Source organism: Cheilinus undulatus, linkage group 19 (assembly GCF_018320785.1).
Source record: "Cheilinus undulatus linkage group 19, ASM1832078v1, whole genome shotgun sequence".
In the NCBI taxonomy this organism is placed as follows: domain Eukaryota; kingdom Metazoa; phylum Chordata; class Actinopteri; order Labriformes; family Labridae; genus Cheilinus; species Cheilinus undulatus.
Window position 1 is genome coordinate 21,150,361 of NC_054883.1, and position 27,750 is coordinate 21,178,110.

A 27,750-nucleotide genomic window follows, 5' to 3' on the forward strand; every position below is an offset into this window, starting at 1 on the left:
CTCTATGATAGGATTTAATCCATCCTTTTTCTTACTAATTAAACCTGCGGTTACCTTGTAACAATATCACACATGCTCAAACCTTAACGATCTTTATGAGCCTGCAGACTACATACCCATTTTAAGTAGTTTGCCAAGTTACTAGTTGTGGATTAGTATCACAAAAAAATGTTGACACAGCTCGCATTTGACTTATTGTCAAGGTGGACAAAATGTCGTCCACCTTTAAGTAACTTATTCACACAGGCAAAGGATTGAAGAGCTTAAGTGTAGAGCTAAAGTTTCCTCTGAAATTTCATCTCTTTTTTTAATGGCAAGTGGATTATTGGAACTCAATTCTTACTTATATATTGAGTCTACACCAGGGGGAGAAATTAGCACCCACCACCAGTCAAATGAAGGTATTTTTGTGCAGTGAAGTTGCTCAACCTACCAGCCTCAGGGGCAGGTAAATAAAAGTCATGTAACAAAATAATTTGTGACAGGCATAAAGAAAGATTGCAGGAATGGCACATTAAATATTTAATTCTGTTAAGTCTGACACTCAATGCAGAAAAATTTACACTGCCCCCATATGTTAAGCAGCAAATGATTGCATGGACAGGTATGGACAAACTGGTCAAAGACAGTTTAAAATAAGAAACATTTTATATCATTGGTGTACAAAGTCCCTCTTAATCTACTTATTGTGATTGAGAAACATCAATGTGAGTGGCTGGTAGATTTTTGAAATCACCAACCAAAGTGACAAACAGATTGAAAAGTTAATTTCCAACCCTGTTCTGCTCCAGTATGTACATTTGTGGTTGTGAGCTAAAACTAAAGGAGTAAAGAGAGAGAGTGATGTGGCTTTGATTGGACACAAATGCATTTGAAAAAAATCAGTTACCAGCGAGCGGGAAACCTTTTTTCTCTTTCCCTTATTTTTTTTTTCTCCATCTTTCAAACCCTCCCTCCTGATCCCCTTTTCTCTCACTTTGGATACCCCACTTCCCTCTCCTTCTCTCTTTCCTTCCTGATCTGTTTAGACTGTGTCTAATGTGTACTATTTATCTTAACAATGTTGTGACATCATCACTAATCAACACTGGGTCTCCAGTTTCTTCTGGCTCTGGATGAGAGAGAATTTTTGCGTGCGTGTGTTTGCATTTCAGTGGGAGGAAAAGCAATAAATTGGGAACTGGATAATTATAGGGGACGAAGGAGAAAAAGATTGTTGAACATTTACAAACGTATACAAAATTCCTTCCCTATGATGTCAGTGAAGAATTCATTTCATGTGTAGACCATCTGCAGTCTGGGAGACCTGAAACTAGACAAGTTTGCTGTTTTGATCCGCAGACAGATGGTGACACATAGGAGAGTCAGAGAGTACTGTCTGAGAGAGGAGAATGGTTTCCATCCAGAAATTAGCCTGAAATCAAGGCTCCCACACTGTAACGGGCCTTCAATCGAAAGGACAGAGTGTAGCTACAGACAGAGAGCTTTAATTGTAAAACATTCCAAAATCGAAACAATACTACACAAAAATACCTGACTTAAACCAAGAAGTTTTTCAGCAGGTCACTGCCATTTGTATTGTTTTGAAAAGGCATTTGCAGTTACTGATATTTTCTTTACATAGGATTTTAAACCTATTTTCTGACTTTGTGTCCTCCTGACATTGGTGTCTCTACAAGGGCTTCATGCGCGATTAGGCTTTCGTTGCTTGGGAAGAAAAATGAATCTTTCTGTTTCAAGAGAAAGATTAAAACTTACAGAGGTCCTGAATTGTTGAATTTAGATGAGGTCAGGCAGCAGTAAGGAGATGAGAGATCCACCACTGACATGTTGAGATAAAATAAAAACAAAATATGGTACTGACTGGGTCAGATGTTTTTGAAGAAAGTTTCTCCCTGTATTGGGTATAAATGTTCTCCTTTTCTCTTTTGATTTTGTTGTTTTTAATCTTGTGTGGATTTTATTTGCTGTTTTAAAAACTTTCACTTTGTGTGTGTGTGGGGGTGGGTGGGTGGGGGGTGGTTCTGTTTCCCTTTGTCATCATGTTTGGATGTATTGTGTTTCAGCCTTGTTGCTGAAATGTGCTGTGCAAATAAACTTGCCTTCCTTTGCCCTGCCTTCATGCAGGCACTGATAAATTCTTACTATAGGGAAGCCAGCAGCATACTTGCATGTTTAACAGTATTTTTAAGGTAAATACGAGTTGTAAGAAGCCCCCTGAACATCTCTCTGAATGATCATGTAATCCAGCACCAGATAAACTGGCACACCAAGGCTTCTGACACTGAAACCAAGGCTGGCCACACACTACATAATTTTAAGCCCAACTTTCGGCCAAACTGAGCAGGCCAGGTAGTGTTACCATCAGATGTTGCATACTTTTACAGTTGACGGACATAGAAACCTTCATTCCAGCCAGAATTTCATCCATATTCTTTCCCTGTTTTTTGATTTTTTTGGCAGCCTGTTGTGGAGGGAACTCTTTCTGTAAAATCATTTCTGCAGACAGCAGGTGTGCGGTCTGACTTTCTAGCAGAGTCGTCTAGTGTTTGCATTTAGAGGATTATAAAATTAAAAATCATTTAAAACTGTCCTTATGTCTCTGGTCTCACATGTTAATATAAGATTTGAAAATTGTCTAATGATTGGCCAGCCTAAGAGTAAACATTTGCAAGCCTCAGTATCAGTAGTGTCACAGTAAGATGATATCACTCCCATGATTCCCCACTACTCCCACAATGATCTTTTGTAATTGAATTGGTTGAGAGCCTTGCAGGGGAATTTACATACTGTGTATTTAATATCAGATATTTATGTACCTCTTCTAGTTTAAGTTATGCTCAGATCTGAATCATCATGAGGTATTCCTGTATTTCAACTACTATTGCACTGACATGAAGACTCACAGAACACATGAAAAAGCAGATGGAAAAGTCAGAATGGATTCAGTTTGTCACACTTGCTCTGGGTGTAGCAGGCTTAATTGATTGACTTGGCATCTGCTCCGTTTCATTACATTTTAGGAGTTCACGTTCACATTCCTTATCGTCGCTGTTTTGGTGTTTGTATTCTCTAGACCATATGTCGATTGGGTCACTGCACAGGAAGAGAAAGTTGCATCTGCTGTGTTGCTGATTTGTGTATGTGTTTTTGTGTTGCAGTGCCAGTACTTCCAATATGGCCAAGCTAGAGGAGATGGAGCGCCTGCTGAGAGAGGCCCAGGCAGAGAAGAAGAGCCTCCTCGAACACAAGGTCAATATGAGATTAGTTACAAACACAGTGTTAAATCCTTTTCACACATTTTATTGTGTTAATGGTAAAAAATATCCATGTGTAGAGCTTAAGCTTTGTCCCTTGATTTGTATTAGAACTATAAATGCAAAGGCTCTGAGACACTTCTTCATACAGAAAAACACTTCAGAGGTTTATCAAAATCTGACTAGTCTAAACATTCCTTAGGAACGAGAGATGGACATACGAAAGCAGGCACTGGAGGAGGAGAGGAAAAGAAGGGAGGAACTGGAGAAAAGGCTACAAGAAGAGACGAGCAGACGGCAGAAACTGATCGACCGAGAGGTGAAACTACGAGAAAAACAGAGGGCACAGGTAGGAAAGCAAAGAAAAACAAGGACATGTAAACTTTTTTTGTCATTACTGTGAAAAAGTTGTTGTCTCTGTTAACACCTTGCAATAACATCCATGGGTAATCAGATACCAAGTGGTAATCCTTTATGCTAGATGTAAACTGACTCAATGTGTACTGAAAACGATTTGATATCCTTTAACTTGGAGCGATTTGGTAGTGGTCTGGGATGCTTTCATGCCACTATTATTGCCAAGTACTTTAAATTTAATCAAACTTCGAAAGTATTTAAACTTCATATTAAAAATGTTACGACAAAGGATCTTCTCCAAGGGAAGTTGTTCTGAAGTAAAAAACAACTTTGAAACTTTGTCAAAATCCTAAATGAATCCAGGGTGAAATATAGTTATGTCACTATATTTGACAGGACACCCACAAGCTGACCCAGCCCAGGCTTGATGGTAGAGGCAGGGATCCTTGCCTAACCTGGTTCTAGGCTACAGGTCATGTCGGGCCAATCTGAGGCAGAAAATCGTACCTACTAGGTATTTCTGCAGTCTATATGCAGTGGGGCTACTTGCACATTAGCTACAAGCTAAGAGGTGCCTTTTTCACAGCTTTCTCCCTCATTTTTTCATTAACACGTATCTTATGGAAATGGTGAAATACTATTAGGGAAATACACTTTTTGGGGTAAAGATAGATTGAAATTACAACTTAAATCAATACAAGTGACCTGCAAGGCTGAGAGTTTGCACTAGAGATGGGCAAGTATTGTTAATGTAAAGTGTGAATGCACATACTCAAGTGCAGTCAATTTGATTTCTTATTACCCATCACAGATGTTAACATGATCTAATAGGTGATTAATCTTTTGCTTCTTATCAAAGTGTTCCATCTTGCTTCTGTAGCTGACTTTTGTATATTTCATGCACACTTCCCTCCTCCTGTATGGTTCTATTTAGCAGTTTGTAGTATAAGCTTCATCCATCATCTTTGTTCTCTGTTCTGGACCATCAACAGCTGGCAGCAAATGAAAGAATTTCAAACTTCAGTATGTCTTTACATATGATACACATCTGCATAGTTAAATAAACACCAGAGATGATATAAACAGATCATTTTTATCACAACTTCCCTCTCCCTACATGAACCAATCCACTCTTCTCCTCCAGTCCCGGCCGTTGACACGTTACCTGCCGGTGAGAAAGGACGACTTTGACCTGCGTGCTCACATCGAGTCTGCGGGCCACAGCACGGACACATGCTTCCATTTATCCATTTCGGAAAAGACCTGCCGGGGATACTTGGTCAAAATGGGTGGAAAGATTAAAACTTGGAAGAAACGCTGGTTTGTGTTTGACCGTAACAGACGCACGCTCTCATACTTTGCAGGTAGGATTGAGGATAATACTGCAGCATGAGGGGATGATATTTCATATTTCTAATGCTGCAAATGTTTATATTTAAAATCTAAATGAAAAAATATGTAGTGCCTTATATTCCCATTCATTTATATTCCTACATAATAAACACCAGTTATATTTTCTGCAGACAAGCATGAAGCCAAGCTGAAAGGAGTGATCTACTTCCAAGCAATAGAAGAAGTGTATTATGATCATTTGAAGAATGCACATAAGGTAAGTGTGCAAATCCAACATTTATGTATTTTTATTTATGTTGCTTTTAGAGGATTATCATCAGCATTTAATTGATAGCAGTAGTGATACTGATATTCATTGGTACCCTTTATAATACTTATTAAAAAGCTGCCTTTCTGTTGTCTTCTTTAGCTCTCTCACTTTTTAAACTAACTAGAATACATGTCGTGGTTCCCTCTGCTCCTCACTTAAATTAAAATGAGAGCTGTTTTGGTTGGAGTTGTACTGTAAAGAAAAGTAGAGTGTGCTCCATTTCCCACACATGAAAAAGAAAACAATCTATGAACAAAGTTTGTGCAACAATGTATGCTATGTTATATTTCAGTTCAGCATCGTCATGTTATTGACTGGCTGTTGTCTCCTTCCTTTCTCTCCTTCAGAGCCCAAACCCGTCCCTGACTTTCAGCGTAAAGACTCATGACAGAGTCTACTACATGGTTGCTCCCTCTCCAGAGGCCATGAGGATCTGGATGGATGTAATCGTCACAGGTGCTGAGGGGTACACCCAGTTCATGGTGTAGGAAAGGGATCATCTGCACCATCCTGCCGTATCTCTTATTGACTTTAAAGACTTTTCTGCTCCTTATTTATCATTGGACTGTAGGCAGATATTTTGGTCACATATGCTGGAGAGTTTTTGTTGTATAAAAAGGTGCCTAAAAAGAGTTCTCACTCTTGGGGTTTCCATGTTTAATGGTAGGCAGATACAAACAATACACAACGCACCATGATGCACAGCCGTGCCTTGGAGTTCAGGAGCCTGTTGCAGCAGCAATAAGCAGGTTCTGTCTGTTTAAACTCGTCTACATCTGAACTCATAGCTGGTGCATGTTGAAGTAGCATTATCTACAAATAAAATTATTGCCTGCCCTTTTGTTAAGAAAAACAACAGTGCCCCATCTTATAGAAGGATTGGCTCAAATGTTTTAAAAACTTAATGATCTATACTTAGCTCTCGCATTAGTGAATGATTTGACCAGTTTAGAAATATCAAGTGCCACTGAAACTCTGAACCTTTTTACCCAAGAAAAAGAGCTAAAATTATAAACTGATTTCTACAATTGTAGACTATTTTATGTTCTTTTTTTAAAAATAATGTTTATATGATGTCTTGTTTTGATGACAAATAATGCAGATTAGTTACATTAGTAACATTAGTGTTATTTTCTTTCTTTTTTTTTTTTTGCATAATTTTGGTATAATGTCATGTATGATTTTTGTGGCATTCTCAGGTCTTAACTGTATGCATCAACATGCATGCATGCTTACAATGAGCATGTGCGACTTCATACACATGCTAAAAAGTGCCTGTTGTTGTGTGCTCACTCTGTGTACACATCTATTTACTGTGAGCTTTAAAAGTAGCTCCAAGGTGCTATTCTTACATGTCAATTGACACTAATAACCCTGAACACACCCTCAAGTAAAAGCATTTCAAATAGAGTGTAATTTTGCTCTCAGCTCAGTGGTTATCAGCTATGTAGTCTGAGTTTACAGTAGCTTTACCAGACTCTGAAATTAGGCTTAAACAGCTGTCATTACACGGTTACTGCAGGTGTGTTTTTAATATACAAACAAGAGAAATTGTGACTTTTACATAATTTCAGCTTTTTATATTTGTACATTTTGTTTTAAAGTTGTAGTTAGTTTTTAGACCGTAATGTTTATTATCTAGTATCAACTCAAGACTCTTGCTTGTGCCTTTATCATGTTTTATGACAGTATTTTTACATTAATATTACCAGTTTTAAGAGCTACATGCATTTATAACCTAACTGCCAAGCTATCTGTGGAGGAAACACAAATGTAGAGAGATGGTATGAGTTTTTATACAAGAAAGTAGGATTCGTTTGTCTTGAAAGTAAGAAAGAAGTCTATGGTACACACGTTCAGTTACAACTGGTTTGTATTTTGCATCAACATCCATGCTGGGTAACTGGGAACCAAGTTGGCTACACTAACAGCAACAGTTTTCTGGTGGTGAAGGCTGACTCCTACCAGTAAGCAAAAAAAGTTGCTTATATACATCTCTCCAGCCTTAGTGATCCTTTTTTATGATGATGGTGATCACATAATGTCACTTTTTAAAATCCCATCCATCCACAATCTTAGGAAGTTTGTAGGCTGAGTGTTTAAGACACAGTAACTTGCTTTAATAGGGAGAGACATCGAACTTTGACAAGCCAGCACATCCTTGTCCTGTGAGTTTTGTTTATATGAAAAAAAAAAAGTTTTTGTCAGCTCTGTATGAACTGTAAATTAATTATTAGGATCAGATCAACCTTCTCTGAGGGCATACTTCAAAAAGAACCCCTTGAATTTTGCAGATTTTAACAAAATTGATATCAATCTTCTTTTCTCACTTAAAAAAATTGTGCTAAGATTCATGCCTCTACAAGTGTTTCAAGACTCTTAAAAAACTACTTCCTGTTTCATGGTGAACAAAAACAAACTGCCATGAGTACATTTATTTGATTTGACTTGAGCTTTGTGAAAAGGTGCCAACAAACAATGACCACAACTTTCATTTTTCATGTTCACATTACATGCAGTTTTGAGAGACGATGATCAATCTCTGCTAAGGTAATTTGCAGTAGGCAACTGCTTTTAATTTTGTGGGAAACATATTACCTTTGTGAGGTTTTTACATTCAAAGCTGCAGATTTGCATTACCATTGTGGTTTATTGTGTTTGTGGGAAGTTTTACATTTGCAGGTGTTACATAGTGACTATATAAGAGTTGAAAAAAGGGGGAAAATGGTCAACAAATTCACTTGGGAGACCCATCTAAGTATTGCAAATGTGTGGGAAACACTTGTAGGTATGTCATGTGCAATAAAACTGCTGACAATAACAATGAAAATAGGCAGATTTGCAACAAACCAGGTGGCTAACAATGTCTCTTAAATAAATTTCCCCCCTCATTTTGTCATGAACATGCTTCTAAGTAAGCTAGTATACTAATTAGTAGATAAAACTTTTGGTTGCTGGCTAATTTGAGATGACAACTCAAGTCAGGTGGCAAGAGAGGCTTTCTAGCAAACTACTGCAGGTTCCATCTGTTAATTGGGTGGTCTTTTTTAATATGTCCAAGTATGCGTTGGGTCTGTGAGACCAAACCAGTCTGAAAGAAGGCCTCCCAAACCACCGCCATTCGTTATCAGTCCACATTGAAGCACGTTTCTGCCTAGCATTAAGGATTACCTTTTGGTACCCGAATATCCAGCATGGCTTTTAATGCCAGATATAAACAGGATCTTGGAGGCCTTTAGTCATCATAACTGACTGTTAATAGTGCTGCTCTGGTCCACGAGCTTCCAGTACATTGCTTTTATTACCACTAAATCAGCGCTAGCTATTCCACGTTGAACACTAAGGCTGCTTTTTATCATATTCCGTTGATCAGTGATTTTTATTATTTTGCCTTTTTCATTGTATTCGTTCTGCTTTATTGACCAAAGTTCCTGTTGATGTTATTAAATGTGTATGTGGTTTCTTTGCTTTGACTTCTCTTGGATCACTACAATAAGATAAAGAGGATCTGTTGTTTTAAGATAAGTACATGGTTGTTTATCACCAACGAAAAGAGCTGTTACAGAGGAAGCGTCCATGAACTCTGTTTTTCTTTGAACAAATATTTTCTTATGTTGATTCTACTGTATTTATGCCATAACCAGTGCATGTATCTTAATTTTATATTCCCATAAGAATAATTAAAATGATATATTTTACCTTTTATATAATGTTTATGTTTTCAGTAGTATTTTTTTGTGCAAGTATAGTCTTACTTCATTGCCTCTTGCAGGGATGAACACATTCCTATGACAGCAGTGGGCACTTGTGTCAGACAGTGACACTAGTTATGCTATGAAAGAGGAGAAATGTCAACATTTAGGTCTTGATACATATGCACAACTGTACTTTTGATTTTTAAAAACAAAGGTGGCCTCCACAATCCTCAATCCTGTCTCTGAGCTCTGCAGGCAGTTCCTTTGACCTCATGGCTTGGTTTTTGCTCTGATATGCACTGTCAGCTGTGAGGCCTTTCCAAATAACATCCAGATAATCTGATATACCACACGTGGACTCCAATCAAGGTGGAGAAAATTCTCAGCAGCGATCCAGAGAAATGAGACCAACTTGAGCTAAATTTCAAGTGTTGTTGTAAAGGGTCTGAATACTTATGTCAATGTGATATTTCTGTTTTTTATGTTTTATAAACTTGCAAAGTTTATAAAGTTCACTTTTCGCTTTTCTCATGATGGGATACTGAGTGCAGAATAATGAGAATAAAAATGAAAATTTTCCTCTGTAGCATCAGGCTGCAACATAACAAAATTGAAAAGAAGCAAAGGGGGTCTGAATACTTTGAGTACACTGTAACAGTGAGACTTTATAATACCAGCCTCTCCCAAACATCAGTGTGCTGCCAACCAATTTAAGACCTGAAAATCTACTGGGGCCCACCAAAAACCCATGTGCAAACATAACAGACTCGAATATTTACCTTCTATTTCTGATCATTTTAATGCTTTGGCCAGCGCCAGGGACATTGGGGGTCCACGGGTTGGAGAGTTATGAACCAAGTTTTCAGTATTTCTCTGATATACCAGCAGGCAGAAATAAATGTATGTCGTAATGTAGTTGATATTTTAAAAAAAAGTATGATCCCTGTTTATGAGTCTGTATTTATTTGACATATAATACCAAATTGTTATAATGCAACTAAAGTGATTATCCTCAGATAAACCCCATATTGATGTCCAGAAGAGAATATGGAAATACAGCACCACCGTGTGGCCGATGTCACAGCTAGACAGCCGCCTTGGATCCACAGTGAAATGTTTACTGGTAAAATAAACAGCCCAGTGTTTACTGTCATAACTACTTTTCGGTGCTACAATATAATACATGATACACAAAAGGAAATGTGACAGTGTAGGGATTGAAAACAAACTCCAAATTACGTTTCTGTCCACTTTTATTGCGGTGAACGGCGTGAGTGTGCGCATTTGCATTCTCACTTCCCATCATGCTTTGCGGTTTGGGTAAATAAAAGTCTTTGCAAAGAAAGACGGAGCAAACAACAAAAGTTGAATACGTGAATGTCTGTTTTAGTATAAAGTGTACGTATTTAACCCACTGAAACAATAGCATGATACCTTGAGAAACCCTGACGTAACACGCTATCATAATGTCACATAATAGGAAGCCTATGCAGTAAGCAGGTCTTTTTTATATAGATAAAATGTTAGTGTTTATGTCGTGTTATCCTGCTGGTGAAAGTTTAACAGGAATGAGCGACAACAAGTTCAGACCGTGACAGAAAGTTGCATCAAAAGTTCAGCCTATTTAATCCCTGTGAGTCAACAGGTCGTTCTCGGTTGGTCCGATGGCAGTGGGGTTTCAAATGAATGCTACAGTCAGAATCAGATATCCTGTTTCTCCTCCCTCTCTCACTGTCGGCCTCGACCAGCCTTTTCATGCTTACACCTTATGTAAGAATCATGTCTAGTCATACATATTCAACATAACCAATCAATTAAAGAGGAATGCGTTTATGTGCTGATCATTGAGAGTAGGGGAGACCGGGGTCGGTTGGCACATTTTGTGTTCTCATGCAGGAGCAGAACCAAAAGTGTTTGATATCCAGGGCTTAGCCCAACTTAAGAGGGTCCAGCAGCATGCTTCCCCTGTAATTGTTTGGTCATCTGATAGTAAAATGTACTTTTGTCAAGCAATGTTAGATAGATGGCCGGGTAGTTAGGTCACACCCCATGAAAGTCTAAAAAGCCCAAAAATATGTATCTTAAAGAAAGCAAACAATAAAATAGAGGGACATAACGCTAAACTGTGTCCATTACAGCAGCAGTGAATTTGCCAAACTACAGGCTGAATGTGCTGCCTCTCTTTCATAGTTTGCATGGGGCTGTTACTGAACATCATCATGCTTGGAAAGAAATGTTGTCAGGTAACACAAACCGCCTCTTTTGTTGTATTTCACCCCAAAATGTTTGCTCAATACAACCGACAAATCTGTCTTTAACAAACGCCTGTGACTTTCACTGATAAGGTTACAGTCAACAAAGGCCTGTTAGGCGAGAAACCAATCATTCACTGCCTTAGATGGTTGTTTACTCATTGTACAGTATATGTTTGCATGGGCGAAAGAGTTAATGTTTCACAGCAGAGATGAGGTGAAGGTAAAGTGTATGTACACTTCTTTTACTTAAATAAATACTGAATAAGGGACAAAGGACATTTTAATGCTATTTGTGTTTCCTCTGAGGATTGCTTTAAACCATGACTATTGAACAACAATATTCAGTTAACAGGCCCATAGCCAGCCTGTAGTGAGGGCTTAATTTTTTGCAAAACATTGACCATTTCATAGTTTCTCCCCTCATTTATTAAACTTATTTTGAATCACACATTAGAGGGCTGCATTGGGAGTGCAATGCAAATCCTGCAGAAGCGGGGGTTTTAACATTGCTGCAAGTAGTTGAAAAATATCACTGAGGGTCCCATGGTCCTGAGTATCTCATGCTTATCATGATAAAACTAACACATTTTATTGAAATGGAAGATTAATTTAGATTTTTACAACACAAAGATAAAAAAAGACAAGCCAGTCAGTAAAGTTATATTTTGGTATTTTTTAAGTTGGGCTGTTTAAGGTACTTGGTGATAGTAGCATTATCCCCTGGTGATTTCAGTGAGCAGGACCCACATAGAGCAGCTAGGCTACATAGAGCAGCAGATGGATAAAGTTGCACCACAGAGTTTTGAAAGTTTTAGTTACAAAATTGGCCAAAACACAATGCTGGCTCAATTATACGCTATATCCAAAATTTGAGGCTTTTTTTTTTTTTACCCAGAAAGCGTCTGTGTTTGGCACTTTTTGCAAAGCAAGCTTCAGCTACCAGCTCTTCTGCCTCTTCTGAACAGCTGTTTTCCACTTCAACGGCTGACACAATATTTTCAAAAAGTAAACATCATGTCGACTGTAACTTGTCTGATTATCAGCTATTAGAAGAAGAAAGTGACAGCCGTAGACTTCTTGGATGACATACTTCTATTCAGCTTCCTGGTTGGGTTTGTTTCTCCAATTTATCTTCAGAAAGTTGAAAAAGTTCCATAAAACACCAGCATTCAGTAAGGCAGGGAACTCTGGATGGGGAATGATGCAGGCTGCAGGCGTCTGTGAACCTCTGTCCTGTGAGCTAGTTGGAGGAAAAATTCATGCTGAAGTTGGTCAGGAGACATGCAAAAACATCCTCATTGACAAGAGAAGCTTCAGTGTGGCTCTCTGCTACTACTTCTGATAAAACTATTGCTATACTATAGTTACATCTGAGCTAACTGCTTCACTGATTGCAGCCATTGCTATCGGCTTCCAGTATGACTAAACCCCGCCCATAGCTACTGCCGCATTCTCCTCAGTGATTCCAGAGATCCTGTGTGGAGATGGGAAAAAAAACTATGTTTACATGGGACAACCATTGCTACATCCTTCCACTGATCTGGGCTTTTTGGCAGAGTGGTTGGACAGCAGCCTCTCCTCAGTGCAAAACACATAAAAACACATGGAGTGTTTTTTTTGTTTAGTTTTTTATTTTATTTTATTTTATTTTATTTTTTGCAAGAGTTTTTATAAAAGTAAACTCCATGTGAGAGCCAATTGGGCTTTCATGTTTTTTTTATTATAAGGGTTAATTCATAAATATTGGCTGTCATTGTTTAAAAGAGGGACATATTTATTTAGTAATAATAAAAATAATCTTAAAAAAACAGGCTTGAATTATGGAACTTTGACAATGAGGGGAAATCTTTCAAACCCTCTGAACCTCACTGGTTCAGGCTTGAATAGTCACTGAACTGGGGGCAAAGGACATTTTCACAGTTTGCTCTCCTTTTAAGCTCTCTGTAGATTGTTTGAAACCACATCAATAAACTGTTGGAGTTCATTTAACACCAAACCTTTAGTCTACATTGAATCAGTTCGCACCATTGCAGGCCCAAGTAACTCTTTTTGATGTAACACTCGCCTGTGTGCACCTTTAAATCACAGGAGGGTAACTTTATATTTGCAGCCACTTGTCATTTAATCCGTCATCTGACCTCTGGTCAATGTGCATGGGTGGACTCTTCAATATGGCTGCCTGCTGTGGACAGACAGTGGACTAAACTGCTGTTGTATGTATTCAATGACTTCCCTTGGTGCTATCTCCTCCACTTATGTGGTCTGATTTAGTTTTATGGTCTGATTTTTGGTTTTTGGGTGTTGATGAATACAACCAAAGCATGCTGTGTCATGTAGATGTAACTAGGGGTGTACAATATTGGATTTTTGCAGACAATGGCATGCTGTTATTTCCAAACTCATTTCAGCAGACACTAATAAACACTAAATGTGTCCTGTACTAGAATTAATCTGTTCCTTTTATTGAGATGGTCTGTTTGATTTAAAAACAGACATTAAGCAAAACAAACAATATTTAATTTTCCAATAAATGATGCATCAATATGTGAATTTATTTGAATTGCATGTATATTACAGTGTCTATAAAAACGTTTCACACCCCTTGGATGTTATACCCTTTTATTATAAATCAATTTGGAAGGTTTAGTCTCTGGTTAATCAGTATTCCTGGCTACCATCACACCATGAAGACAAAAGAACACTCCAGAGAAAAGGTTATTGAAATGTATAAGACAAGAAATGGACACAAAAATTTACAAGGTGCCAAACATCCCCCAGAGTTCAGTTAAATCCATCATCAAAGGCCTCACAGCTGACAGCGTATATCAGAGCACAAACCAAGCCATGAGGTCACAGGAACTGCCTGCAGACTTGCAGTCTGCAGACTAGACTGCAAGAGAACTACGGCTTGGAAGAAGATTTATTGTCCAGCATGACAACGACCCAGAGCAAACGGCGAAAGTTACACAGAAATGGTTTAAAGACAACAAGGTGAAAGTTCTGGAGTGGCTGAGTCAAAGCCCAGACCTCAATCCAATAGAGAATTTGTGACTGGACTTGAAAAGGCCTGTTCATGCCGGATACCTGTGCAAACTGTCATAGCTTGAGAAGTTTTGTCAAGAAAAATTGAGTAAAATTGCAGTGTCCAGATGTCCAAATCATACTGACCATGATTGGTTTATAAAACCAATAGAAGGGTAAAACATCCATGGAGGTGAATATTTTCAACAGGCACTGTAACAGGCTGCTTTAATTGCTATTAGCAGCACAAATGTTAATTGTATATATCTACTGCCCCTTTAAATTTAAATTTATTGAGTCTTTCTATGTTGCTTATTCTTATTCAAATTATATTGTATTTCACTACCTCCCACTTTTGTTGTGTTACTGCAATGCCAGAATTTCCCCTTTGGGATCAATAAAGTCTTATTCTATTTGATTTTATCTTCTCTTCTCTTACTGTTTCTGACAAATTAGACCAGATGCTCAGCTAAGTGATATCAATCTGATTAAATGTTTGAAGCAACTACACATGCATCTTAATCAGATCACTTTATTTAGCCTTAATGTAAACATTGAAGTTAGAACCCCAGATCTGAATTAAAGAAATGTTGACCATGTAAACATAGTTTATGTGGCTTCTTGTGCTTCTGCAGCCAGTCTCAAGTGGTCACCAGAGGAACTGCAGCTTTAAACACCTCTGCATTGATGTAATTTTTCAACTGCCCCTTGCTCAAACCACCCCTTTTCCTGCTATGGCCTCTGAACACGTTTATTTCGCTCTGTGTGTTCGTTCAGTTATATATTTTGGTCCAAAACTGCAACATTTTTCATTAAATAAACCGGAGTGGTTGGGATTTTTGGGAAATGTGGGTCATGGATTCTGTTTCAGGAGTTGGTGGTTGGTCCTGAGGATGGATCAGTGAAAAACTACAGCTCTGAAATAATATTTTGCATCCATGCCCACTCATTTGGCCACTCGGCATCATATTTGTACAAATACGTGTGCCAAATTCTGCATGAAGAAGAGAAACAGATGAACGCAATGGTGTTTAATGTTTTTAGTGAATGGGATGAATTAAAGTGGATTCATTGATAATAAGAGCAGTGGGCCACGGCTGCTTTAGTGGCTATCTTGTCTGATTTCTGGCCTGTTCAGTTGGCTATAAATAGCCACAGTGTGCGTTCTTGGGCAGACCACTGCTTAGGTAGTGTGTATGTTTGTGTGTTTGAGTGTGTGTATCTTTAAGAATTTAGCTGTAATTCGAGCTCTACAGGAGAGAGAGAGAGAGAGAGGGAGGGAGAGAGGGAGGGAGAGAGGGACTGGGGGAGAGAGGCAGTTACCTCACACACCAACACCCCCCTCATCATTGCTATAATCGAGCGTCGAGCTGCATGATCTGCGCCTCTGCAATTATGCATGTTCCGTGTTGGATGGTCTTCTCGGTAAACAGCGCAGGGCTGGCGCAGACATTCAGCTCCAGGCTCACTGCTGCTGCTGCTGCTGCATCCCCCACAAGTTGTTAGCGTGTGTGTGGAAGCGAGAGGCGGGCTGGCTTGTTTATCAAAAATGACTCGACATGGCTGTGGCTTCTCTCGCTCAACAACATACACGGCTAAGCGAGCGACCCTGGAAACCACGACGCGTTAAAAGAGAGTGAGGCGCAAATCATCTTGATGAAAGTCATACGGTGAGTCTGTTTATTTCTTTCTTTCTTCTGCTTTCTGGTCATATCTGTTGCCATTGTAAACTGAACCACCAGCAGGCCAGTGTTATTTTTCCTCCACACATTTCCCAGCAACAGCAGCTGGCCAAGCAATGCGGCGTGATTGCCCTTGTGTGCGCTGTTATTGTATGTATCGTGCCATTCTCCTTAAGAAACACCCCCACAATGGGTTGTTTAAGCGCTGTTTTGCCCCCAGCATCTTTTATAATGCATCCCAGTGATGAGTTATTTTCGTGGAGCTACCGTTTCCTTGTCAAAAATGTCCACCCGTCTTACGCAAGCGCATTTTAACCTTACGTGGCCTACCAGTCGTTATAGAAACATGCAGCTGGCAAAACAGTCTCCGTAGTGGAAACCAGTCAATCTGTGGAAATGGACTTCACTTCCCAGAAATGTAACCCCGAGCATGTGCTGAAGGCGGACCCAAACTTGATTAACCCTACTGGTTCAGACGAGTCACTGGGGGTCTGGATTAACACAGCACCCCTGTTATAAAGCTAATTTGGAGTTAATCCCTCTAAACTCTTTCTTTAGTGCATTTTCAGGCTGATAGGATGTCGACTTGTGTGCTTTGTTGATTGCCACACTCAGTATGTTTAAATACAGGTAGAACAAGTCCAATTACTGCAACAGTTTACTTTCGCTCATTTACGGTCCCTAAGATATTTGATAAATCTGCCACTACCCGTTCATGCTTATTTCTTACCTCCAATATCCATGTACAACAGCTGCGCTCCAATTCCCGACCCAATCAGTCATCCGATCAGTCATTAAACAATATTCCTGGCTACCATTGCATCATGAAGACAAAGAACACTCCAAGCAACTCAGAGAAAAGGTGATTGAAAAGTACAAGTCAGAACCTTGCAAAAAAGATGGATACACCCGTTTCCATGTTTCTCACTGGCAGATCCATCTTAGAAAGCTCCCATCTGAACCGTTTAGGCCCAGTTAGAAAGTGACGGGACCAATCAGCGATGAGGGGCAGTGCTTTCAGGCGCAGCAGAGTCGTGACATAAGCAAGCAGCAACAAGAGGCCGGTGCAGATATGGCGGAAGACAGTGTGGCTGCTGCTAAAGCATCAATTTTATCAGAACTTGATGACATTTCTTCGTTTAAAGAAGACAAAAGAACAGCAGTGAGTTTTCTGACATGTCATTTTTTGACATGTCCACAGTTGCCATGGTTTGTGTTATGCAGTCTTAGGTAGCGGCTGTGTCACATGTTTTGTTGCTCTGATTGGTCCGTAAAGATGTGACAGACAGAACATTCATCCAATCACCCTCTGAGTTTTTTTTTTCAAAGCCTCTGCCCTTTCTCAAATGCTATGTATGAGAAGTCTTCCAGTTAGATTTGTGAAACAAATCCATCTGGCGTGTCAGGTTAACATGTCAGGGGATGGATACAAAAAAATGCACCAGTCTGGCACAAGTGCATCCCAGAAGCACCATTCCACTCCGCTTTGATGGCAATGCCAGCAGGTCTGTTTTTCAGTGCTGGCTGCTGCCAAACTGCGCCAATCCTTGAAGGGCAGATCGATCCAAACAGCCTGACAAACATGCTAAATATCCGCATGGACTCTTGATTATAAATCATCACTGTATCAACATTATGTCTAATCCTGCACAAGCAAAACCCTGTTTGGAGGTCAGTGAATAACAAAATAATATGCTGTTGACATGCTATTCCTGACTTGAAGTTCCTCCATGATCTCTACCCTCTTGTCTCAAGCTGCTCAGGGCTGTTCTCTAGACACGCTTCGGGTGTGCAAGGTCGCTCGCCAAAACTACAGCACTGTGGAGCACATTTCATTTAACACAATCGTATTTTTTTTTTGTAGTGGACGTCATTAGTGATGCACGATAAGTATGTTTTTAACTGATACCATAAACCGATAATTTCCTACTCCTGATGGCTGATAACCGATAATAACGGATCTTTTTTTTTCAATTGTTTATTTCACAAAATATGTTTATTTAATGTATTTATGCACATTTGGGGGTAAGATGTATAATATGTAGTGAGCAAAGATATTTATAAGTAATTCTAACTATCACTTGTGATTTTCAAAAAACAAAGAACTATTCTGACTTTATAACTGTTATTATAGTTAACTTTTTTTTAGTAAAGCATTTGTGTACCAAAGTACAACATACACAAACAACTGACATAGGTTTTCCCTTTTCCCTTGAATTTAATTTAAGTATCTTGACAAGTAGTCAAATTTGACATTTCAATCAACTAAACAAGAATTCAGCTGGCTTGTGTCAAATCAGACAAAAAACCAAATGATAACAGGCTGTCATGCTTAACAAATGGAGATGCTTGGGGGTCTGTTTTTTTTTGCTGTTTAAGTCAGAATTAAAGAGGGTTGATGTTTTACATAAAGATTAAAAATATGCACAGGCCTAAGTCATATCAAAAATAAGTTAAAAATTTTAAGTACAGCGTGGTCTGTGGCTAAACTTCTGTTTCTAACGTCAGTCTGACTAAATGAAACCACATCAAACAGAGCAAGCAGGGATACGTCGATGAAAGCAGTGGTGGATCAGGAGACTGTCAGACTGTTTTTGTCATTACAACGTTGCGCCTTTTGGCTCTGGCAAACTTTCTGCAGTTTCCAATGCCTGCTGAATAAGCACTCTGCCTGGTTTTAGCCTTTGGCTCGGTCCTAATGCCCGCGGCTGGGGCTAGCAGCTACTGCCGCTTCGTTTTAACGTTGTTAGGATGATGACTTTTAAGTGACTTATAAGATCCATCGAGGACTTCTTTCCACTCTTCGGGGCCTTTGCAGGGCAAATCCTACAAACACTGTTGTGTTATCCTCCCCGTAAATACTGAATAACTCCACCGAGTTGTTAGCCTCTTAGCACTGAGGCTGCTTCCTCTTCTTCTCTGGTCCTTAACAGCAGGTCTCATACTGCGGCGCCACCTACTGTTTCGGAATGTGTATTCTTGTGAGAAAGAAAACAAACGCCTTTATTATCGGTGGATTTTATCGGTTAATGTTTTATTATCAGGATAATAAAAATATGTAAAATATATACAATATCGGCTGATAATTTACTGGTACCGATAATTATCATGCATCCCTAGACGTCCTGCATTAGTGAAGAACTCCCCTTGGGGGGCAAGTGGTGGTTTCTGCATAGAGAAATGCAGCGTTCAAAGTGTGAAAATAAAAATGTTTATTCTTGAGTTACATTTGTGTCCTGAAAGTAGTGAAATATTCAGGAAAAAAAGGAAGTTGGAAAAAAATAATTGAGAAACATCAGCAGGCATGGATTAAAAAAGTTTCCTCCTGAGCCCTGGATGAACGGGTCACATAACACTCATGAATGGTCTGTATTCTTTAAGCGGACTAGTTTGACTCAGTGAAGTTTTGTCATGGTTTAGCTCATTAAACTCTGATCTTGCCCGTGTTTCTTCAGCTGATGTCCCTCCAGCCTTGCTCATTTTTATGGGAAATTGGCGTCTTTTAAGAGATCAAGTTCGTTTGGCTCAACACAGAAAGGCTGGTTGTTTGGCTCCCAAATGGCTCTTCATTTGGTACCAGTTTGGCTTTTTAAATGTGGATAACAAGAAAAGATGGAGGAAAGGAAACTGGCTCTTAGAGAGGAGCTAGCTACTTTAGCTCACATCAGAGAGCTGTTTCATAGAACAAGATTGTTCATGAATGGCGTAAAAAGTTTATTTGGTTGATGCTTTATCACCTTTACAAGTGGAAGCATGTTTTTGACAAAATTCTTTCTTTTTACATATGTTAATGGGGCTCTGCTACAAGATGCATCTAGGCTTGTCTCCCTTTATTAGACTAGATGACACCAGCAGCTAGGAGGACTAAGTAAAGTGTGATATTGATCACCCCCACACCAGCACAATCAGTTAAACTGTGAAAAATCACTTTTTTTGTCAATTGTTTGAATCGTAATCAATGTATGATTATGCATCATACACCATACATTAATGTATTTATATTAATGTATTAATGTAGGAGTTTGCATTGGGACTGAACATGCAAGGGGATTATCCTGTGGTCAAGTATATAACTGTCAGTGGTTCTTCTTACTACTATATTTTTACTGAGAATAAGGTCTGTCATCTACTTTTCTTTTGCAAATCATCAACATAAAAAAAACCTGATGATAATGTCTTGAAATCTTGATATACCTTAAAAACTGAATGTATTGCCCAGCTGTAGGTCATAGAGTCTTTGATGCTTAATAACTAGCTGTTAAAGTAATCTGTAAGGATGAAATGGATACCTATATAAGACCTTAAGCCTCTGTTAAGTTTAGGAATAAGAACTGTTGGATTTACCGATCCAGCAACTGAATAATTGAACTCTGTTTCTGCAGGAATCTTGATTGGACTTCATAGATAAGCCACCTATTAAGCATTACAGGTGCATCTTAGGCTATACAGGAAGTGTGTGAATGTGAGGTTTTAACCTACCTCAAAAAACCTGTTCTACAGTTTTCTTCTTATCATTAATCCTAGTGTTGTTTAACTTCAACGGCTCCTTAGATGCATAGTTGTCATTGCATTGGGTTTTAAATGTCTTCGGTGGATAATATGGACAACAAGTGTTTTAGATGAAGTGTCCTTATCTTCCAACTCTGCTCTGCTCTCCTTTCTGTTTCAGCTGTTACCTCTCCGTATATCCTTAAGTGACCTTTGTAACCATTTGCCCCCGTTAACATGGCCCTGCCTGAGACTCTGAGGATACAAACGTGTGTGTACCTTAAACAATCCGTCACCGCTCTAGTAAGAGAAGCTGAACTTAGCCTTACTTGGAGATCCATATATCTGCTCAGTAGAAGAGAATGGGATCCTTAAGTGCCTGTCTTATAACAAAAAAGTCTTTCTGCCCCACAGCATGCTACATTAGAGTTTTGGTGCTCACTAATGCATTACAGACAGGCACAAGAGGAGGCCCCTGTGGATTTGGCCTCTCAGTTCCCCTGTGGCTTTTGTCTTGGCTACAGCGCTCCTCAGAAGTTCACCGTTTGCCTCCAAGCATTTCTTTTTGGCATAATGCAGGAACAAAAGTATTTATAAACACAGCAGGTTCCAGAGCTCCAGGGAGGGAGGTGTGTGTTTTTGTGGCTGAACTAAAAATAAACGTCCCATATATGAAAAATAAAATACATATAAGGATAATTTCCCAGTAAGGACATTTTCACATAAGGCTTTGTTGCTGTAGCAGGATTTAGTCTGTTGGTTATATTTTCATAAAGGAAGTTTATGCTGTGCAGTTCTGTGGCTGTTTGACCTAAAAGTGACGCCCCAGAATGTTTCTTCGCTCCCTGTGATTGCCTCATTTGGGTCTTTGCCTTAGTCCTCTGAATGACTAAAAACTGTAGACTGTAGAAAATAATGGACAAAGCTAGGGCTGGGCGATATATCCAGTAGACTCGAGGTATCGCAGCTTTTGCCACGCACGATGTTTAAAATGACTATATCACAAACAACGAGTATAAATTATGTGGAAAATTTGAGCTGTCAGTGCGCATTTCTCACTGAGGTTTTGCTTCTCCCGTTGTCCCTGAATGCATCTCTCACAGCAGAGAGCTCTCTCTCTCCCCCCACCCATCCTAAAAACTCCTCCACACATGTGCGCTTTTGTATCAGCGGCGAGTGAAGCAAGGGAGAGGAAGGTAAACAGAGCAGCGTGGCGAGTTAGCACTGGCTCTGCTGCGTTTTGAGACAGACAACGAGAAACACCGCTGGATCTGCAGTGTTGAGCAGTCATTCAACTTTGAAAAGGAAGGGGTCGAACTCACGCGGTATTCGTTAAAATACGCTGTAAGATGACTCTGAGATAATAGTGGCAGTAACACAACACGTCGCTAAAGACATGAGCCCAGTGTTGTTGAAAAGCCAGGATGTAAAAATCTCATAAAGACACTTAGCCCAGAATACATGATTTGCCTGGGAATGAACATTTTGCTGAAAACTTCCTGCCAGAGTCGTACATGTCAGAGAGAAGATGGCCCAGCAGCGGACAAATGTGATCCACTTCTCCACAACAACGGAGACTTATCTCAGTCTATCAGTTCAAAACACAGACAACGAGGAGTTAAAATGTTTGTGCCTTCAGACCGAATTGAATATAGCTGCTAATACAGCTGCTGAGAGGCCATTTCAAAATATCGCAATACATATCCTGTATCGGGATATAACAAAAATATATTGGGATATCTATTTTAGGTCATATCGCCCAGCATTAGACGAAGCATGAGTGGCGTAAGCCATTTGGTTACTGAAGGGCGCTCTTGAGTCCCATCTGTGGTGACAGCCATATTGAAAATGCTGTCTCACACTAACTTCAGATCAGCCTTGATAAATAGATGGAGCAGAGGCGAGTCTTAAGCCCTAATGATAACCAGCTACATTATGCTGGCTTGCAGTCATATCAGCCATTCCCCTGATTGTACACAACATACATCCTCATTTTAACCTACATGATTTGTTTAAAAACCCAACATTGTGTCTGCTGGAACCTTTTATATGCATGGCCTTATTTAACATATTGTGCATATCTGCAGCAGCATGCTGTGTGGTCATCTCACCCCGAAGCCTTTGAAAACTCTCAACAGCATAACGTGCAGAAAGCTTTAAGCCACGTCTTCATTGCTTCCCGTTCCTTAATGTAGCTGTAAAGCTTTTTTTTTTGAAGTTGTCCGTATTTTTAATCCAATTTTGTGCACCACCCAAACAAAACTATCCAAAAATAATGAAAGCTATTTCAGCGGGATTTGTTGCTTTTCATGTTGTCTCTAGGTGTCTTTTGAACAAAACACGAAGGCAACGGATGATAGTTCAGAGGCAAAGTCCTTGTGTATGAAAAAGCCACATATAAGTTTATAAGTATGATGTTAAGAAAAGTCTTTGTCTCCTCTTCTGTCCACATGTACCCTGACATGTTGTCTTGGAGTGAATTGGTCACGTGACACCGTATGTTATGTCCTGGGACTTGTAAATACGAAAAATGTGTTTCCATTGTTCTTTTGCGATGTATTTCTGTATGGAAACATCTGAAAAACTTCCTCATGAGAGTGTAAAAACTTTTAAGCAATATTTGAGAGGTTTTTTGAAATACAGGTTTCCATTACCAGTTTTTTATTGCACTATATAGACTTTGCCATTTCTAAGGGTAATGGAAACGCAGCTATTGATTTGCGAGAGACAGCTGTGCTTGATTGCATGATGGGTTAGTTGCCAACAGTGACCGTCTATACCAGTGGATCTCAACTGGTGGGTCAGGACCCAAAGTAGGTCATGAAGCCCTTTTCAGTGGGTTGCAGATGTGTGTCTTGGAAAAAGATTGTGCCAAATTGTCTATGAGACTCTTTAAAAGCATGCATGTTTTGTCCTTTTTCATTGTTTTGTTGCATCTTTTATACTGTCTTAGGCCCAAGCTCTACTATTTTTCATTTAATACATCTGACTGACCAAATAAATCTCCACACTTCGGGTTGCAATTCTCCTTGAGGAGTTGCTGGTGGGTCCCGTGACTCAAAAAACACTGCTCTGTACTTCCATATCTTCTGTGCTGCTCATAGGATGAAATTGGCCTCTGCAGCAAGGATACGGAGTGACAGAAGGCTTCAACATCAGCTTCAACTTTACCTATATAAATGATATTGTCTTACTCTATACGATCTTGTCTGAAAATATATTTGTATTATCTTAAAAACTACATACATTGCCCAGCCCCACTCCACCCTGCTTCTTTTACCATGCAGACATGTTTTTAACTGTTGGCCTCACATCAAGGAGCTGTCAGAGCCAAATCAGCCTTTATGTAAAGAGCTCATTGCAGTACTAATAAAACAGTTCAATGATGTGGCTGCAGCGCTCTTCTGTCACTGACATACATTTACTGGCTGAAAGCCAGTGCATGCAGAGCTGCTAATTTTGGACCTTTGTGTTCATATAAAGAACAGTCACATTTGATCCACATATAGATATGACAAATGGGTTTTTGGGATGGATTTAGGCCACAGTGAAGAACTTGAAGGACATCTGGTTGCTTCAAGGCCGGGGTTTCTAATCACACTATGTACAGATGCATTATAGATTTTATTGAGCCATTCCCTCTGTGATCTAGTGTTAAACAATGAACTGGTGTCCCACTCTTATATTACAGTACATTACTGCTGATGCATGCCCTTTTTGGATGCTTTTAACTATAAGGAGGGTAGGGTGAGATTTTTGCTTGATGGTCATTAAAAGTATCTCATTGTAAAAACGTTTTTTTTTATGCAGTGCTTCCAACAGAGGGTGGCAGAAGCAAAAATTAATGCTGTTTGCTTAAATAAAGACAGAAGAAAAGAGATGATCATAAACACATTTAGTATCTGTGAAGAATAAGTATATTTTACTAAAACGCAGTCCATCAATTATGCAGTTTTGATGACAATTTGAGATGTGTAGCTCAGGGAGGTAGAAAAGCTGTTCAAGCTGGCCTTCTTGGGTGCTAGTTTAGCTCAGTTGGTAGAGCAGGTTCTCATATGCTACGGCTATAGTCCTCAATGCACTGGTTGCAGCATCAATTCAGTTCAACCACATGTTTGGTGCATGTCCCACTACTCTCTTTCCCTATATTTTCTATCTCTCTATCCTATCGCTCTGTCCTATCTATTAAATGCAAAACCTCCCAAAATAATCTTAAAAATACTGTCCTTATGCTACAAGCTACTCCCAAAGCATTCCAGTATCGCTCATAGTGCGAACCAGGAAGAGCACACTTTTAAAAACTTTTTTCCCTCGTTTTGTGAAACTCATCCATGAAACCAAAACATTGGCTGACTGTTTGGTCTAGTTTCTGCTTGACCGCGAATTGCCTAATGGGCTCACAGTGACAAGGCTTTGTGGGGATGGAGATCTAAGTTGTGGGGATGAGACTAGGTGATTGTATTCGCGACTGATGGCAAAGAATAATTGTGGTCCAAGCTGCTCAAATGAGATGCAGCAACAGAAGGACAGCTGTCAGCAGCAGTTGAAAGTTTTGGAGTAGTCTTTTATGTAAATTTAGCCTGTCCACAGTAACATTTAACAACTGTCACTGTGGCTTTGTTAAGACAGCCACTGTAACACAACATGCCTTGTTACAATCATGGAATCTAAAAATTCTCTGGTTTTGAAAACTGTTGGAAATATTAAAGATAATGTGAGACTTCAACTATGCTGGATGAACGTTACCTGTCTGACTGCACTGTGCCAACTGTGAAGTTTGGTGGAGGAGGGATAATGGTGTAGGGCTGTTTTTCAGGGTTTGGTCTTGGCTCCTTATCTCCAGTGAGGGGCAATGCTATGCTTCCATCTTTGCTGCAATGATTTAAGGAAGGCACTTTATTACTCCAACATGGCTGTGCAAAAAGCAAGGACTATAAAGACATGATTTTAGGAGTTTGGTGCTTAGGAACTTGTCTGGACAGAAACACTCCAAACAACTCCATGTTAGAGTATATTAAATTGAATACAATGTTATTACACTCCCTGTTGTTGTAGTGTCCAAATACTTTTGTCAATATGGTATGTAATGTATTTATAACACAGGTGTAGCCCTAATTTGTTAGATATAGACATTTCAGAGCAAAAATGCTATCTTAACAGTGTTAAGTGGCTTATCAGTTCTACAATCTAACTTGACATTGCACTTGTCTGTGCACTTCAAAGCTAAATTTGTTTGCAGCAATTTCCATTATGTGTTAGCATCAAGCTAACAAACAATGACTTGCATTCTGGCCTGTCCCTGGTTTAGTTTGTAGTGCATTCAGCATACCAATGCTTCCCAATGTGGATCTGTCTTAATCACATGGATAGTTAGTCTGATTTCTCATCAGTGTGTTCAGATTAGAGATTCTTCTTCTCTCTGTCATGGTCTTTAGTGTTTCTATGGCTAATGAAAGTGATCCGTAATTATTTCCAGTTTAAGTTGAAAAAGTGGAGGCAGTGTGGCTTGAGGTGCAGTTTTCGAAACTTTATTCAAAGAATTGCCACTGACCTCTTAACAATAACTTTTCTTGGAAAAATAATCCCTGACAGAAAGGCAAGTCCCCATGAAACGCTGAATTGATAAAGGGCTCCAGTTACATTTAATGGTAGAACTGTGCGATTTAGCATTTATGGTTGATTTTGTGATAGAGATGCTTTCTTGTTATCAAAGAAAGTTTCTTTTTTGTTTTTAAATGTCAGTACTAGTTATTCTGAAAACATCATGTTTAATAGATGTTTATCTGTATAGCCTTTTTGGTCAAAGACAGTATGACATTTATTCTAGCCAGTCTTGGCATGCTTGTTTAGATCACATGCAGTCTCTCCAAAAATAAAAGTAGGACTCTTTAATCCAAACAATGCAGCTTTAATGATGAAAATGAGGTTTACGGTTTAATTGTGTAAAGGTCAGATCACAAGGAGAGCGGCTAATCGCATGTCGTCTCATAGTTTGGTGTGAAAACTGTTGGTCCTTTGATTTTTTTTGGTAAGGATGAATACATTGTAGTGCATGTGAAGTGTGCAATGCTTCTGCAGATGCTGCTAATTACTGAGTAAAACACGTTGCTCTAGGTTTGATTATGCATACATTTTTGTTGATGAGCCTCATGGGGAAAATGTTAGTGGTTTTGAAGCTGTGCATGTCAGCAGCACTCTTCACCTAAGACGTCTCTGTGTTTGAGGTCAGTGGCTGATCCCACGCAGCGTTAGTTAAAAATTGACTAGTCCCCTACTGACAGGTGCGACTTTTATGCCTCACTTTAGTCATTATCAAAGGTCACCAAACGCTGCTTTGGTTTGGCTGACCTAGAACTGTCAAGTCATCCTGAATTAAAACAGAGTCGATGATAGCTGCAATTTTTTTACATCTCTTTTCTGTTTGTTGTGAAGACACTATCTGAATTTCCTGGTTTCCTCTCTGACCTTCACCACGTCTCTCTCCTTCTGTCCACAGTGGGGTTGGGTGGCCATGGACCCATTCAGCCAGCTTATCCTCACCATCTCGGTGACCAGCTTCTGCACCTTCCAGTGGCTCTTCCACAAAGTCAGCCCCTGGATGTCCATGCGTGTCAGCCCCGGCTTCCTCAACCTCAGTGACAAGCAGAAGGTGGAGTGGAACTCAAGGTGACCTGACATGAACCCATGAGCCTCCATGTTTACATGCTAAGTATAACCCAGAGTGTAACACTGCCTCGGCTCAGATATTGGCCTGAGGATGAGGTTTGTTTCAGCTCTGCACACAGATACACAGTCAGCCCACACGTTTCCTATGACATAGTTTCTGACTCACAAGTAGGATGCATTGTGTATTTGGTAGTGTTTGTTCTGCAGGCCAGTACATCAAGATGCCAGCATAAGACTGTTATTTCAATTGAACAGTGTTAAAATAATCCGTTTTTTTTTTTGTCCTTGTTAAATATAATTTATCTCTGATTACTAAGTCAATGTTTATTTGTACAGCACCGTGTTATCTGAGAAAGGAGCAGAGAGGTAGACCAACAAGCAAGGTCGACATACCCAGGCTTTCTGTGAGTAAGCTTAGATAACAGAAACCTGGTTCCTTTCTTTGTGAAGTCTTCCTGCTTCAAGCTGTCTATGCACCTACATAAAATGGGGCGTTAGTTCGTCATTTCATGTTTCCTTTTCTTAAACAAACAACCACAAGATGTCAGATTAAAATTAAGAGAGGTAATGAAGAATAGGCCTACACAGAATATAATCTGGTGCTATAATTAGGTCTGATAGCCTTTCACTTCATGAAAACTGTGTGGAAATAACTAGTATTTCACC

At 39.4% G+C, this 27,750-nt stretch overlaps 2 protein-coding genes across 5 annotated transcripts in view; both read left to right on the forward strand.

Moving 5' to 3' along the window:
• phldb2b (pleckstrin homology-like domain, family B, member 2b) overlaps nt 1-8,987 on the forward strand; it is an 83,572-nt gene extending 74,585 nt beyond the window's left edge. For all 4 annotated transcript variants that reach the window (XM_041813825.1, XM_041813827.1, XM_041813826.1 and 1 more), the window contains 5 exons: nt 3,162-3,252; nt 3,460-3,606; nt 4,759-4,978; nt 5,138-5,223; nt 5,625-8,987. In XM_041813825.1, the coding sequence (XP_041669759.1) occupies nt 3,162-3,252; nt 3,460-3,606; nt 4,759-4,978; nt 5,138-5,223; nt 5,625-5,765 (685 nt within the window). In that variant the 3' untranslated portion in view covers nt 5,766-8,987. The remainder of the gene's footprint in view (nt 1-3,161; nt 3,253-3,459; nt 3,607-4,758; nt 4,979-5,137; nt 5,224-5,624) is intronic.
• Nucleotides 8,988-15,601: 6,614 nt separating this feature from the next.
• LOC121527245 (TLC domain-containing protein 4-B-like) overlaps nt 15,602-27,750 on the forward strand; it is a 42,313-nt gene continuing 30,164 nt past the window's right edge. The window contains exons 1-2 of the mRNA XM_041814107.1: nt 15,602-15,918; nt 26,915-27,084. Of these exons, the coding sequence (XP_041670041.1) occupies nt 26,930-27,084 (155 nt within the window). The 5' untranslated portion in view covers nt 15,602-15,918; nt 26,915-26,929. The remainder of the gene's footprint in view (nt 15,919-26,914; nt 27,085-27,750) is intronic.